Source organism: Mustela nivalis (assembly GCF_964662115.1).
Source record: "Mustela nivalis genome assembly, chromosome: 5".
NCBI classification, from domain to species: Eukaryota; Metazoa; Chordata; class Mammalia; order Carnivora; family Mustelidae; genus Mustela; species Mustela nivalis.
This window is the reverse complement of record NC_139024.1, coordinates 118,440,990-118,457,814: the sequence shown is the minus strand read 5'-3', so window position 1 is coordinate 118,457,814 and position 16,825 is coordinate 118,440,990. Positions and strand designations below refer to the sequence as shown.

General features: G+C 36.7%; 1 protein-coding gene across 4 annotated transcripts in view; it reads right to left on the bottom strand.

The window, feature by feature from the left end:
- The window catches only part of LOC309865796 (HLA class II histocompatibility antigen, DO beta chain-like), a 140,628-nt gene that overhangs the window by 5,412 nt on the left and 118,391 nt on the right, over nt 1–16,825 (bottom strand). For 2 of the 4 annotated variants that reach the window (XM_082732638.1, XM_082732632.1), the window contains exon 1: nt 148–333. The exons of the other annotated variants lie outside the window; for them this stretch is intronic. In XM_082732638.1, the coding sequence (XP_082588764.1) occupies nt 148–259 (112 nt within the window). In that variant the 5' untranslated portion in view covers nt 260–333. Of the gene's footprint in view, nt 1–147; nt 334–16,825 lie in introns of those variants that run through there. 4 annotated transcript variants of the gene reach the window in all.

Here is a 16,825-nt window from a genome sequence, read left to right as displayed (position 1 = left end):
CCTGTGATGAAAGACTATATATTTGGAAACCTGTGATGAAAGATTATATATTCTAAGATCACAGAACCTTCCACATTCCAGCCCAAAGCTCCTTCAGAACCTGTTGCCTAAGGTGGTGGCTCTGTGGAGCAGGTGCCCTTCACTTACGTGGAGAATCTCTGCCCTCAGCCACTGGGATATTTAGGACCACCAGGATCATCATTTCAGCTGCTGTCCAGAGGCCTTTGGAGATCCACAAAGCCATCTTCCCAGGCATCATTGGGAACAAAGACAAAAGAAATGGTAGTCAACACAGTTCCTACCTAGGAGCTCTGAGTACTCATTTCAGAGAATAAAAGCCTATGAAAGCTTCCATGCACAGTCGGATTGGAGAGTCCCTAGGAAGGGAACCAATCTGAACTATTGCCGAAGTACTTCACCTGTCTCTGGGCAGATATTTTTTATAAAGGTTCTCAGTCCAATACCTAGAACTGTGTCTTCATCAAATTATACTGGATAAATACTTGAGGTGAAGATTTTCTCCTAATTATAGAAATTCTAAAGACAGAATGCCTTAAGGGTTTAAAGAAACAAACAAAAAAATAACTCAAGAGTAGACATTTTTGTGACATTTGGGATTTTTAGTAATAAATACGTGGGATCATATTTCAGGAAAGAAAAATAACTGTCACAGAGATGGCCACTTCTATTATCCTAGAAACTCTGAAGAGCCTTAAGTTGTGGTGGGAAGAGCATTGTTCTTATGAGAAAATGGTTTTTAGCTGCAGTTCTACCACTAATAGGTTTTATGAGAGTCAGCAAATTACTGACCCTCACTTTGCCCCAGGCTTCTCTTGGTAAAATGTGGATCATGTTTCACACATTTTATATCCAGATCATAATATATACAAACTTAAGTGTAATATGACTTGTTTAATATTGCAAAATGTTGGAGAATTAGTCCAAAATGGTGGAGGAGTAGGAGACTTTAGTTTTGTCTGGTCCCAGGAATTCAGCTAGATAGCTATCAAATCATTCTCTACCCTATGAACTCACCCTGAGATCTAAGAAAAGAATAGCTGCAATTCTACAAATAGAAAAGTAAGCACTTTCTGAAAGAATGGCAAGAGAAAAAAACTATCTACAAAAAAAAAGAACAAGAGACAGTATTGACTGTCAGGGACCTAATCAGTATGGATAAGTAAGAACTAGAGTTCAGATTAATGATTATAAAGATACTAGCTGGCTTTGAAAAATGCATAGAAGACAGTATAGAACCCCTTTCTAAGAAAGGTAAATAAAAGAACTAAAATCAATCAAGTCAAAATCAAAAAGTGTATTATTGAGATAAATAAAATGGAGACTCTAACTATGAGTATAAATGAGGCAGAAAAGAGAATTAGTGTTACAGAAGACAAAATAATGGAGAATAAAGGAGCTGAGAAAACGATAAACAACTATTGGATCACCAGGGTAGAATCTGAGAGATAAGTGATACTATGAAGTGAATCATTACTAGAATAATTGGGATTCCAGAGGAAGAGGAAGCGGGAAGGGGAGTGCAGAAAGTATATTGGAGCAAATTATAGTGGAAAACTTCCTTAACTGGGGGGAGGAAACAGACATTCACATCCAAGAGGCACAGAGAATGCCCCTCAAAATCAATAAAAATTGGTCAACACCTCCACATATAATAGTGAAACTTGCAAATCCAGGAGATAAAGAGAAAAATCCTAAAAGCAGGCTGGGGCAAGAGCTTTGCAACCTACAAGGGTGGAAATAATAGACTGGCACCAGACTTAACCACAGAGACCTGGCAGTCCAGAAAGGACTGGCAGGATATATTCAGGGTGCCAAATGAGAAAAATATGTAGCCAAAAATATTTTATCCAGCAAGGCTGTCATTCAGAATGGAAGGAGAGACAAAGAGCTTCCAGGACAAACAGGAGCTAAAAAAATTCGTGAACACTAAACCAGTCCTGCAAGAAAAGTTAAAAGGGATCTTTTAAGCAAAGAGAGAGACCAGAAGTAACATAGACCCAAAAGGAACTGACACAATCTACAGAAACAGTGACCTTATAGTTAATACAATGGCATTAAATTCATATGTTTCAATAGTTACTCTAAGTGTAAATGGGCTAAATGCCCAAATCAAAAGACATGGTGGGGCACCTGGGTGGCTCTGTGCATTAAGCCTCTGCCTTTGGCTCAGGTTATGATCTCAGGGTTCTGGGATCAAGCCCCACATCGGGCTCTCTGCTCATCAGGGCATCTGCTTCCCCCTCTCTCTCTCTGCCTGCCTCTCTGCCTGCTGGTGATCTCTCTGTCAAATAAATAATAAATAAAATCTTAAAAAAAAAAAAGGAAATCCCTCCTTCTGCCTGACAGCTGGTATTTTCCAAAAAAAAAAAAAAAAGACATGGTGAATCAGATTGGATAAAAATGCAAGACCCATTTATATGCTGTTAATAAGAGACTCATTTTAGACCCAAAGACACCTCCATATTTAAAGTAAGGGGGTGGAAAACTATTTGTCATGCTAATGGATATCAAAAGAAAGCTTGGGTAGCAATCCTTATATCAGACAAATTAGATTTTACCAAAGACTGTAATAAGAGATGAGGAAGGACACTGTATAAGAACTAAAGGTTCTATCCAACCAGAATATCTAAGAATTATATTTATACCCCACATGGGAGCAGCCAATTAATAACAAAATTAAAGAAACACATTGATAATAATCCAGTAATAGTACGGGACTTTAACACCTAACTCGCTGCAATGGACAGATCATCAAAGCTGAAGATCAACAAGGAAATAAGAATATTGAAAGACACACTTGGACTTCACGGCTATATTCAGAACATTACACCTGAAAGCAACAGAATACACATTCTTCTCAAATGCACATTGAACATTCTCCAGAATAGATCACATACTGGGTCACAAATCAGTTCTTAATTGGTACCAAAGATTGAGATTATTATGCAAGCATAATTTCAGACCAAAATCTTTGAAACTTAAACTTAATCACAAGAGTAATTTTAGAAAGAATGCAAGTACACGGAGGCTAAAGAGGATCCTATTAAAGAATGAATGGGTGGACCAGAAAATTAAAGAAGAATTTTTAAAAATTCATGGAAACAAATTAAAATGAAACCACAACTGTTCAAAACCTTTGGGATGCATCCAAGGTGGTCCTAAGAGGGAAGTATATAGCAATACAAGACTTTCTCAAGAAACAAGAGAAGACTCAAATAGACAGCAAATAAAGCCTAAACCCAGCAGGAGAAGAAAAATGTTAAAGATTAGAGCAGAAATCAATGAAACGGAAACCAAAAAAAAGCAGTAGAGCATATCAAGGAAAGTAGGAGCTGGTTCTCTGAAAGAATTAATAAGATTGATAAACCCCCAGCCAGACTTATCAAAAAGAAAAGAGAAAGGACCCACATAAAATCATGAATGAAAAAGGAGAGATCACAACCAACACCAAAGAATATAAACAATTTTAGCATATTATAAGCATCTATATGTCAACAAATTAGGCAATCTGGAAGAAATGGTTGCATTCCTATAGAGGTATAAACTACCAAAACTAAAACAGGAAGAAATAGAAAACCTGCCCAGACCAATAACCAGCAAGGAAATTGAAGCAATAATCAAAAATCTGCCAACAAGACTCAAGGGCTGGATGTCTTCCCAGTGAAATTCTAACAAACATTTAAAGAATAATTAATACCTATTTTTCTGAAGCTGTTTCAAAAAATAAAAATGGAAGGAAAACTTCCAAATTCATTCTATGAGGCCAGCATCACCTTGATCCCTAAACTAGCACAGAGACCCCACCTGAAAGGAGAATCACAGAGCAATATCCCTGATGAACATGGATGCAAAAATTCTTACCAAGATACTGGCCAATAAGATCTAACAGTACATTACAAGTATTATTCACCACAACCAAGTGGGATTTATTCCTGGGCTACAAAGTTTGTTCAACCTCCATAAATCAACCAACGTTATACACTACATTAATGAAAGAAAGGACAAGAGCCTCATGATCCTTTTCTTTTCTTAATTAAGAAAAAATCCATATTTTCTTAATTAAAGTTCTTCACAATGTATAAATAGAGGGAACATACTTCAATATCATAAAAGTCATCTATGAAAAGCCCACAGTGAATATCATTCTCAATGGGAAAAAAATGAGAGCTTTTCCTCTAAGGTCAGGAACACTACAGGAATGTCCACTCTAACCACTGTTGTTCAAAATAGTACTAGCTGTCTTAGCCTCAGCAATCAGACAACAAAGTGAAATAAAGCCATTCAAATCAGAAAGAAGTCAAACTCTCACTCTTCACAGATATTTTGATACTTTATGTGGAAAACCCAAAAGACTCCACTCCAAAACTGCTTTAACTCATACACAAATTCAGTACAGCGGCAGGATATAAATTCAATGCACAGAAATCAGTCGCATTTCTATACACTAACAATGAGACAGAGGAAAGAGAAATTAAGGAGTTGTTCCTATTTACAACTGAACCTAACACTCTAAGACTAGGAATAAACCTAACCAAAAATGCAGAGGATCTGTACACAGAAAACTGTAGAACACTCATGAAAGAAATTGAGGAAGACAAAAAGAGATGAAAAAACATTCCATGTTCATGGATTGGAAAAACAAATATTGTTAAAATGTCTATGCTACCTAGAACAATCTATACATTCAATGCATTCCCTATCAAAATCACATCAACTTTTTTCAAAGACCTGGGACAAATAATCCTAAAGTTTGTATGGAACCAGAAAAGGCTTAGAATAGCCAGAGGAATGTTGAAAAAGAAAAGCAAAGCTGGTGGTATCAAAATTTCAGGCCTCAAGCTCTATTACAAAGCTGTAATCATCAAGACAGTCTGGTATTGGCACAGAAACAGACAGATAGATCAATGGAACAGAATAGAGAACCCAGAAATGAACCCTCAACCCTATGGTCAACTAATCTTCAACAAAGTAGGAAGGAATAACCAGAAAAATGACAGTCTCTTTAACAAATGGTGTGGGGAAAGATGGACAGCCGCATGTAGAAGAATGAAACTGGACCATTTCTTTACACTATACACAAAAATAGACTTTAAATGGATGAAAGACCTCAATGTGAGACTGGAATCCATCAAAATCTTAGAGAAGTACAAAGGTAGCAACTGCTTCAACCTTGGCTGCAGCAACTTCTTGCCAGACACGTACCCAGAGGCAAGGGAAACAAAGGCAAAAATGAAAAGTTGGGACTTCAAGAGAAAAAGCTTTTGCACAGCAAAGGAAATAGTCGACAAAACCAAAGACAACCTAGAGAATGGGAAAAGATTTACACTTATCAAACTTAACTCCCAAAGAACAAATAATCCAATCAAAAAGTGGGCAGAAGACACGAACAGACATTTCTCCAAAGAAGACCTACAAATGGCCCAAAGACACATGAAAAACTGCTCAACATCAGTCAGAATAAGGGAAATACAAAGCAAAACCACAATGAGATACATACCACCTCATACCAGTCAGAATAGTTAAAATCACCAAGTCAGGAAATGATAGATGTTTGTGAGGATATGGAGAAAGGGAAACCCTTCCAAACTGTCGTTGGGAATGCAAGCTGGTGCAGGCACTCTGGAAAGCAGTATAGAGGTTCCTCAGAAAGTTAAAAACAGAGCTATCCCTATGACCCAGCAATTACACTACTAGACATTTACCCCAAAGATAAAAATGTAGTGATCCAAAGGGGCACCTGCACCCCAATGTTTATAGCAGCAATATCCACAATAACCAAACTATGGAAAGAGCCCAGATGTTCATCGACAGATGAATAAATAGAGAAGATATAGTATACATATACAATGGAATACTACTCAGCCATCAAAAAATGAAATATTGCCATTTGTGATTACATGGGTAGAACTAGAGAGTATTATGCTAAGCAAAATAAGTGAAACAGAGAAAGACAATTATCATATGATTGCACTCATATGTGGAATTCAAGAAGTAAAACAGGATTATAGGGGAAGAGAGGGAAAAATAAAATAAGATGAAATCAGTGAGGGAGACAAACCATAAGAGACTCTTAATCATAAGAAAAAAACTGAGGGTTGCTGAAGGGGAGGGCTGAAGAGTGATGGGGTGAGTGGGTAATGGACATTAAGGAGAGCTTGTGATATAAGCAGCACTGGGTATTTTACAAGACTGATGAATCACTGACCTCTCCCTCTGAAGCTAACATTACATTATATGTTAATTAGCTGAATTTAAGTTAAAGAAAAAGAGAGAAAATTTTTTTAATTTTCTTTAAATTTTAAAAAATTTTAAAGAAAAAAAAAATATATATATATATATTCTTCAGCTGCCATATACAAGTGCTGGGAATACCAGGTTATTATGTGGAGCAAAAAAACAAGAAGGAAAAAAAAAATAGTGACAACCAGACCTGTGGGCATGTGATTCTTCATTATGCAAGAATCTATTACATTTGTGCACTTGAATAAAAATATTTGAAAAGTTAAGCTCACTTTTCTCTTATAAGTTCTTCAGCTGCTTAAATCTTCCCTGAAATATGAAACAAGTTCATTGATATCAGAAAAGGTGCAATCTTCAAACGTTCACAGCATTCAGACACAATCACCTTTAGTTATAAGGGTAGAGAGTAAAAGATGTGGAGAAGCATTTCTGGGGCCTGAATAGTGTTGATGAGGGAGCAGATGTCAGAGTTACACATTGTGTACAGATGTGGCACATACTGAGCAGATGTCAGAGTTACAGATTGTGTACAGATGTGGCACTTACTGTGCAAGTCCTAAGTTATCAAACTGTGAATAGGAGCAGTATCAATGTGGTGTTTTTTTTAACAATTCTATTCTTTATCAGGGTCCTCTTGTGCATGCATGACTAGGGTCAGTTTTAAATGGTTATAGAGAAATTAGAATAGTGTGTGGCAAACATAAATAAACACAACATTAAGTATGTCCTACCCTTCTCTCCCTCCTTCTATCTCTTCCCTATATTTTGTGTTCCTTTATAACAGAGGTCAGGATCTGAAAGCAGAGTATAAGGGGTTTACCAGGTAAAAAGAAATAGAGCAGAGACACAAGGGGTTTCCATTGGCGGCCCATGAAAGCCGTGAGTCAGCTCAGTATTCTGTACTAGGTGCATGGTTCCAGAGCACCTGAGACTTAGTCCCCAGGCTTCCACAAGCAGTAGTGTACTTGGGATCAGGGTAACTCTAGAGTAACGAGAGTTTCCATGGTTGGGTGGAAGGAGAAAGGAGGGACATCAATCTGAGAGCTGGAATAGGATTGGGGGGCTAGGAGGAATGGTCAAAAGGGGACCTGGAAGGTACATTAGTCCCCACAATGCCCACCTCCGTGTCTCTCAGAATAAATGGAGAAGTCTGGCCCATCCCTTACCTCTTATCCTAAGGGGAAATTCTCTCCACTCTATTGTGGGGCTGTGTGGTAGAGGCTGTCACACCTGGACATTGCCCAGTCTCACAGGCCTCTTCACATAGACTTTGCAATAAGCAATAAAAGTATCAGCTTAAAACACTTTTTCTGATTGACTAAAACCTCATCTGCAAGGCTGTGGCTCAAGCTTCCGCCAGCTGTCTCCCCCTGAGCCAGGCAGCTTTCTCCACATTTCCTAGAGCTCTCTGTGCACCTCATATTCTGCTGCATTACTCAGGGAATCCACTGCTGGCCTGGTCTGAGAGGAAGACAACGCAGACACCTGATTCCAAGTGCTTATCTCAGTCTCCCTGCTGGGTCTCTGTGGAGGCAGAGCACTTAGGAAGAAGGCAGTGCGTACCCATGTGAGTAGATGATTCCATCAACAAAGAGTCATAAAATGGGTCAGGCTTACAGTAAGGAGCCTCTCCACAGGGGACACCCTTTGTTCCCCCAGACTGAAATATAAGTTTTGGTCTCTTTCTTTGTGGAAAGTCAGCATTCCTTGGAATCTGTGCTTGAGCAGTGGAGTTAACTGTGAATATAATATTAGCAATCACCTTGAGACCAGAAGGGCCATCCAAGACAGCTTGCATGTTCTATAAATATATAAATAAAATCTTTTTAAATCTTTTAATATAAATTGGAATAAATACTTTAAGTTATTAAAAAATACACTTTGAATTCAGTAAATTTTATGAACTGATCTTTTAGAGAAATTAGCAAAAAGCCTTTGAAATGTTAAAATTCATAAAATAAAATACATCTCTAAAAGGATTTGATACATTTGTACCTGAAATGCTGGCATTTTGTTCTATTCACTAGACAACTAGTGAATAAATTCAGTGAAACTACTCATGAAACAAAATTTTGTTAAATTACTAAATGTGCTAAATCTAATCAGTATGTCATTCAGCCAGCTGATGCTTGGGCTCCTTGCTGTGAATTGGCCATTCATTCAGTAAACTGATCTTTTGGTGAATAAACCCCTTAACCTGCCAGGCACATCCTTGAGAGTGAACAAGAAACTTCTCAAATATTAGACCCCCCAACAATAAACCCAATGTTTAAAGAAGAATTAACATCAATTTTACATAGTATCTTCCATAAAATAGAAGAGGAAGAATGGAATCTGGGTGGCTCTGTCAGTTAAGCATCAGACTCTTGGTGTTGGCTCAGGTCATGATCTCAGGGTTCTGGGAGGGAGTCAGCCTCCATGTTCAGTGGGGAGTCTGCTTCCCCTCCCCCTCTCCCTTTTCAACTGGTCCTCCTTCTGCTGTAGCACTCTCTTTCTCAAACAAATAAATAAATCTTGAAAAAAAAAGAAGAGGAAGAATTACTTCCCAATTTACGTTATGAAGCTTGTATTACCAAAACAAAGCAAAGAAAGGATAACAGAGAAAACTGCAGAGCAATATCTTTTAGGAACATAAATATAAAAATCTCTAAGAAAACATTAGCAAATAGAATTTAACAATCTATAAAAAGACTAACTCCTTAAAAAAAAAAAAAAAAAAAAAAAGACTAACTCCTTGACTAAGTGAAATTTATTTCAGGATGTTCAACATTCACCTGTCAATCATTGTGATCCTCCATATTGCATGCTAAAGAACAAAAAATTACATGATTATATCGACTGATACAGAAAAAGCATTTCAGGGGCGCCTGGGTGGCTCAGTGGCTTAAGCCGATGCCTTCGGCTCAGGTCATGATCTCAGGGTCCTGGGATCGAGTCCCACATCGGGCTCTCTGCTCTGCAGGGAGCCTGCTTCCTCCTCTCCCTTTCTCTGCCTGCCTGTCTGCCGACTTGTGATCTCTGTCTGACAAATAAATAAATAAAATCTTTAAAAAAAAAAAAGCATTTCACCAAATTCAACACACATTCATGAGAAATACTTTCAGAAAACTAGAATATAGGGAACTCTGTAACTTGATAAAGAGCTACAAAAATTCCTAACATCATACTTAATGGTGAAAAGTTGAATACTTTCCCCCTAAGATATGAAACCAAGCAAGGGTATCTTCTATCACCATTGTTATTCAGCATACTAATGGCAGTTCTAGGTAGATCAATAAATCAAGAAAAGGAAATAATAGGCATAAAGAACAAGAAGGAAGAAATAAAACTATCTCTATTTACAGATGACATGATCATCTATAAGTAAATTGCCAAAAAAGATTAAAAAAAAAAACTCTCTGAGAATAAGTGAATTTAGCAGGAGTGCAGGTTACAAGGTCAACTTACAAAACCTATTTTATTTTTATATACTTAAAATAAACACAGAAAATCAGAATTAAAATATAATATCTTTTATAGTTACTCAAAAAAATAAAATGGATATAAATCTAATAAAACTTAAATGCTTTAACTTCCACTAATTATATTTTCATTTCCTTTGAATTATTGGTTCCCAGGGGCTAGGAAGGGTAAGAGAAAGATGAGTGTGACTATAGAGGAGTAGCAAAAGGGAGATCTTTGCAGTGATGGAATAGTTCTGCATCTTGATTGCAGTAGTGGTTAGGCAAATCTACACATGTCATGAAATGACCTAGAAATATACACATGCACTAGACCAATGTCAGTTTCTTAGTCTGATATTGTACTATAGCTATTTAAGACTGAACAGTCAGGTAAAATTGGATGAAACCTATACCAGAACCCTCTGTACTATCTTTGCAACTCCTGTAAATTTATAATTATTTCAAAACACAACATTTAAAAAGAAAGCCAACCACAATAAAAGTTTTATTTTTTAGATGTTTAGTTCAATATGGTACCTAATAGAAATTACCCAAAGTGAAACACAAAGAGTAAAAAAGAGGAGGGGGAAATAGCAGAATAGAGTATCCAAGAGCTGCACTACCATATAGGATGGATTAACATGTGTGTCAAAAAATGTATTACATTGCCTTCACTAAAAAAGGTGGTTTTTTTTTTTCAGGGTGCTTGGGTGGCTCATTCAGTTAATCCAACTCCTGAATTTGGCTCAGGTCATGATCTCAGAGTCATGAAATCAAGTCCCACGTTGGCCTCCATGCTGGGTGGAGCGCCTGCTTAAGGTTCTCTCTCTCCACCTCCCTCTGACATTCCTCAACCCCCCTTTCTCTTTAAAAAAAAAAAAAAATTATTTTCTTTACTCTTTTTCTCTTTCTGATTCACTTTTGCTAATTTCTTTTGACCTATTTCAAATTCATTGATTGTTTCCTTGGCTGTGTCAAGCTTGCTGATGAGCTCGTGGAATTCTTCATTTTTGCTAATGTGTTTTTTTTTTTTAATTTCTAGCATTTCCATTTGATTCTTTCTTATAGTTTCCATTCTTCTGCTGAAATTGTCAATCTTATCTTGCATATTGTCTAACTTTTTCATTATAAACTTTGTGTTAACCACAGTTATTCTATTTTATTTTTATTTTTTAAAGTTTTATTTATTTAGAGAGAGCATAAGCAGGGGGAATTATAGGGAGAGGGAGAGAGAATCTCAAGCAGTTTACATGCTGAGTGCAGAGTCCTACCTCGGGTTCCATCTCACAACCCTGAGATCATGACCTGAGCTGAAACCAAGAGTCAAATGCTTAGCCAACTGAGATGCACAGATGTCTCCAATCACAGTTATTTTAAATTCTCCAGCTTATTGTTTTAACGTCTATGTCATATCTGAGTCTGGTCCTGATCATTTCTTTGTCTCTCCTGACTGTATTTGGTTTCTTGCATTTTGGTATGCCTCATAATTTGTTTTTTAAAAAGCCACATATCTTGTATAAACAGAAGGTACTTGGGTAATTTTCTTATGCTTGGAAATGAGCCTGCCTTTCTTTCTGGTAGGCCTTTATTGTGGAGATTTTTGCTAACTTAGTCATTAATTAAACTGGATTTGGTGTTTGTTGTAATTGTGGTTACCCTCAGTACATTGACGGCTTCAAATTCCTCCAATGATACTTTGTATTTGGTTCTTCTTCTACCTTTATGTCTTCACTTTGGTCCAGTTCCCCCAAGAGAATCTGTTTCTTGAAACTCTGCCAGCTATATCCCACGTATATTCATTATTTTTACTCAATTGCTGTTAACATGGTGAAGGAACGTGGGATAAGGTCATTCTCTGATGTTATAATTATACTTAAGTCTTGGGCAAGTGCTGTAGACTTAGGTCTCATCATGGTGACCCTCAGAGTATCTTTGCCCTTCTCATGGATAGGACTCCTTTCCTTATTCCCCTCCCAGATGCAAGCTCATGATATATACCCTATTATCAAAATGAAGCCAGTCCAATAGGATAATTGAATGTTGTTGGCTAAAGGACACTGCCCTCTAAGATGTGGTGTAAGCCTTTCACCAATGATGTGAACCAAGATGGAGTGATTCCTCACACTACTAAACCTACTTAGGGACTTTTTCCTGTCTCTAGAAACTTGGGCTCTCTCAATTCAGACATCCTGGTTCCCAGAAGAAAAACATTTCTGAAAAATGACACTATAAGATCCCAGTGAAATTTGACTGTGATTGCCATCACGTGCTATAGGATTAACAAGCAAACATAGGAATTTAAGTTCTGAATGGAGAAACTTATCTTAATTATAATTACCATGGGAAGCCAGAATTGCTCATACACAGGAAGGGAAGGGAAGAATATGTTTGGAATTCATATAATTCGCTGGGTAGACTTTTAGTATCTTTATATATGGTAATAACTGTCAATAGACGCTTAAACAACCATAATTCTACAAAGGCAGAATAAACAAGAGCATAGAGACTCTTGAGATGATAGGTGCTATAATCAAACTAGAAAAACAATCTACACTAAATTCAGAGGATGAGGGGACCTGAGAATGTCATCTGAAGGAGAAAAGATGAAAATTAGTTACAGTCACAAGGCCAGCTACAGCAGTGGACACTGTAGCAAATTTCAACAATTTCCCTGCTTTGGTCTTCCAGGAGATCACAACTGGCCAACTTTTGACCTCTCTTCTTGAGGAAAAATTAAGGTGTGTTAATTTTCACAGAAAACTATACTGAAGTTAAGAAGCCTGGGTCCCTGAATTACCACCTGAATGAGAGTTGCCCACTAGTCATCAATACCCACCTATTGTTACAATAATGAAATTTAAACATCTACTGTCTTTGAGCCATCATACATCTTTGGGTCCATTTGTTAAAGCAGTTTGGCCCCCCTAATTAATATATAAAGAAAAAAATTGTGGAGACATATTATTTTTATCTATAAAATGGAAAGATCTCAAAAAATATGATAATGCATTCTCATACATTGATGGTGAGTTGTAAAATTTTTGTAGAGGGAATTTTGACACTATTGATCAAAATTACAAATGTGCTGTCTTTGACCTAGGATATCCACCTCTAACAATTTATCTTCATATATCTTGAACAGGTAGAAAGTAATGTATGTATAAGGTTATTTGTTACACCATTGTTAAAAGAACAAAGGAACAACCTGAACGTCTATCTCTATCAGACTAAGTGGCTATTTTCAAAATGAGGCAGATATTAATGTTCTGATATGAAAACACCTCAAATAGTTGCAAAGAGCAAAGTATATGCCATATTATGATGTGTGTTAATAATGGAGAGCTGTTCAGATGGAAATAGAAATTTTTTGCTTTCATATGTTTAATATATTTCTGGAAGGATAACCATTAAGTACAAACAGCACTTAACTCCTCAGAGGCACATGTAGTGGCTGTATGTTTGGTTAGGAAAAGATATAAAATATCTACTGTAATTCACCTAGGTAACAAATTCTTTACCATGAACATGTATTAGCTAGTCAAAATAAATTGAATTTAAAAGCAAACCAAAAAGGATGGAGAAAAATTAAATTAGAATGTAACCCTTTTACTGGTTTCTCATAGACCAATCTCACATAAAATGATCCTCTTTTTGCCTTAGAATTATCAAAGATATAAGACAGAATATTATGAAAACATTCAAGCTCATGATGATGCTAAGTTAGCAGCTAAGGTATGTGTCTAAAATTCAGACCACATCAATCCTCCCTGTCTACCCTTCACCCTATTCTTCAAAGCAGGGCCTTTTTCACGGGCCTAGCTTCCTTTCATGTGCCAAATCAGAACATGGGCTTGCCTTTCGTTGAGATATTGCCTCCCAATTCTATATCAATCAAATAAATTGTGAGTATTTTGAAATAATCTTATGGAAAGACTACCTTGTTGAATGTTATGTTCAATTCTGGGTATTCTGTCCTAGGCTCCTCTACTGTACTGACATTACTTCAAAATTACATATATATATATATATATATATATATATATATATATATATATATATATTCTTCACACTTGTATCAGATTACTATGTTGTAGATCAGCCTAAAAATATTGTGAATCAAAACTTACTATAAGAAGTTGGGAAGAGGGGCACCTGGGTGGCTCAGTGGGTTAAAGCCTCTGCTTTCCGCTCAGGTCATGATCCCAGGGTCCTGGAATCGAGCCCCACATTGGGCTCTCTGCTCAGCAGGAGCCTGCTTCTACCTCTCTCTCTTATCTGCCTGCCTCTCAGCTTACTTGTGATCTCTGCCTGTCAAATAAATTAATTAAATCTTAAAAAAAAAAAAGTTGGGAAGAAAATCTTCAGTTGGAAGTGAATACATAATATTAGCAGCCTAGACACTCACTGCAAGAGGAACAAAGACTAAGAGACCACGGACGACTTTTTTTTTTTTTTTTAATCACAAGACTGGCTCATGGAGGAGGGGAGAGTTGCCTTGGTTTAAGGAAGTGGTTACTAAAACAGGGCATAACCAAACATGGTGTGTTACTTAAAAAAGAAAAAAGAAAAAAAGAAGATTCACTGAGGTTGTGTCTGAATTAAATCATTAAATACTCTCCAGCCAGTGAGCAAATGTGAGGTAGCTTCACTTGTCTCTGGCAGACCAAGCCTCTAAGTCTGTTAGAGAATAAAGTTACTTATAAGAGCAATAAATATACAAAACTCAAAGCAATCAACTTCACCAGCCATGTGCACAATTCCTCAACAAGAAGAGATTTGACCTAAGAACAGAAAGAAGTTTAATAATAAAGATAACCATGTTCTCAAACAGGACAACTTGTGTCAATTTCCCAAACAAAAGACATAGGTTTGATGATGCTTTAATCTAAATATCCATAAGACAGTTTTATTAACAAAATGTTTCTAATTTTTGTTGAAAATAATAATTGTACACAAATAGCTATTAATAAGTAAATGGGAGGTTGTTCTAATAGATGTTTATGAATTATTTTAAAGCCAAGTAATTGAAACATGTTCATATTGCTACCAAGAAAAAGGATAAGTGTAGATGAAATCCAATGCACAGAAACAAGAACCTAATTTTTGTTAAGATTAATAAGATTGGGAAACTTATTCACCATATTTGTAGGACTCACTTAACTTTTTAAAAAAATTTTGGGAGAGGGAACAGAAACCAATTTCTAAGAAGCTTTCATTTTACAGGTTATGCTCTTTACTTCTCCAGGGCACAGAAGGGCCCACAACTTGTTCTGGAGTCAATACTGATTTGTGGGGCAAAGGGCAGTAGCTAATGGGGATTGGAATTTAATGAGAGGCAAAGGGTCAGGAAACCAGTCTTTTTTTTTTTTAAAGATTTTATTTATTTATTTGATAGAAAGAGATACAGCAGGAGAGGGAACACAAGCAGGGGGAATGGGAAAGGGAGAAGCAAGCTTCCTGCTGAGCAGGGAGCCCGATGCGGGGCTCGATCCCAGAACCCCTGGGATCATGACCTGAGCTGAAGGCAGGTGCTTAACGACTGAGCCACCCAGGCACTCCAGAAAACCAGTCTTTTGAAAATCTTTTGAGATATGCTTCATCATCATGGCTCCTAGAGGAAAGGAGGGAAGCATTGTGGCAATGAAACTATGGTGAGTGAAAATGTTCTAGTATGAAATTTTAGGGAAAGGACAAATATTAAAAGAATTTTAAATCATTTTTTCATGGTGTTAGAAATATAATACAAAAAATATAATACAGACTTGATATTTCTTAAGAGACTATAATAAAGGTTTTAAATAGTTTTTAATTATGTCCTAGGTCATTTATTCTTGCTTCTTTTTAAAAAAAAAAAATTGCAATGCTGGACTACTTTAAAAGACAAAGTAAGTTATTCTGTCTTCAGTTTGGATAAATTAAGAATGCTGTACAAAATAAAAACAAATTTCTAATACAGTGAATGGGGAAATTTTACTAAAATTAGCATTGGGTCTATTGATTATTACCAGCAAAGTAAAAAGAGCACATACCTAAGTACATATATGGTGGTATTGAGACGGAGTAAAATTTCACATGTGAAATAAGAAGGTATTCAAAATATAGGAAAAATGTTAATATTTACTTTATCAAAAAGTAGTGGGATGATTTTAAAGAACAAAATAAATTATAGAGAAAAATATTATTAACTATATTTTTAAACTTTGTATCTAAAATTCAACACAACCACAAGTTAAAAGAAAAATTAAGAAATATGTGAAATGTATATCAACCGTCAAGCATTCCAGCTATAAAAAAAAAAAGTACTGAAGTTGCAGAATGTAAAATTTAATCATCAAAAAATATTATATTAGTTTCCTTCTACTGTCATAATGCATCAGTACAAACTTAGCAGCTTAAAACAATACCGATTTATTGGAAAGGCACAAATGAATGCTGGACTCAGTGGGGTTCTCCATTTAAAGTCCCAAAAGACAGAAGTCACTAGCTGGGGTCATAGTTTTCATCTCAGTATTGGGGTCCTCTTCCAAGCTTGCTGGCAGCTGGCAGAATTCATTTCCTTGTGGAGTTCAGTCCCGCTTTCCACTTGGCTGTCAGCTAGGAGACACGTGTCTCTTAGATCCTTGACACGTGGCTCTCCCCATACTCAAAGTCAGCAACAGAGAATCTTCCTCACACGGAATTTCCCTCATTGGGATGAAGGTAAGTCATTTTCAGGGTTCACCTCTATGATCATACCCACCCAAAATCATCTCCCTCTTTTTTAATTAATATATAATGTATTATTTGCTCCAGGGGTACAGGTCTGTGAATCATTAGGCTTACACATTTCACACCTCTCACCATAGCACATACCCTCCCCAGTGTCTGTCACCCAGTCACCCTATCCCTAGTCCCCATCCCCCAGCAGCCCTAGATTTGTTTCAAGAGTCTTATGGTTTGTCTCCCTCCTGATCCCATCTTGTTTCAATCTTTCCTTCCCTACCTCCCCACACCTCCCCGCCTGCCTCTCAAATTCCTTATATCAGAGAGCTCATATGATAATTATCTTTCTCTGATTGACTTATTTGACTCAGCATAATACCCTGTAGTTCTATCCATGTCATTGCAAATGGCAAGATTTC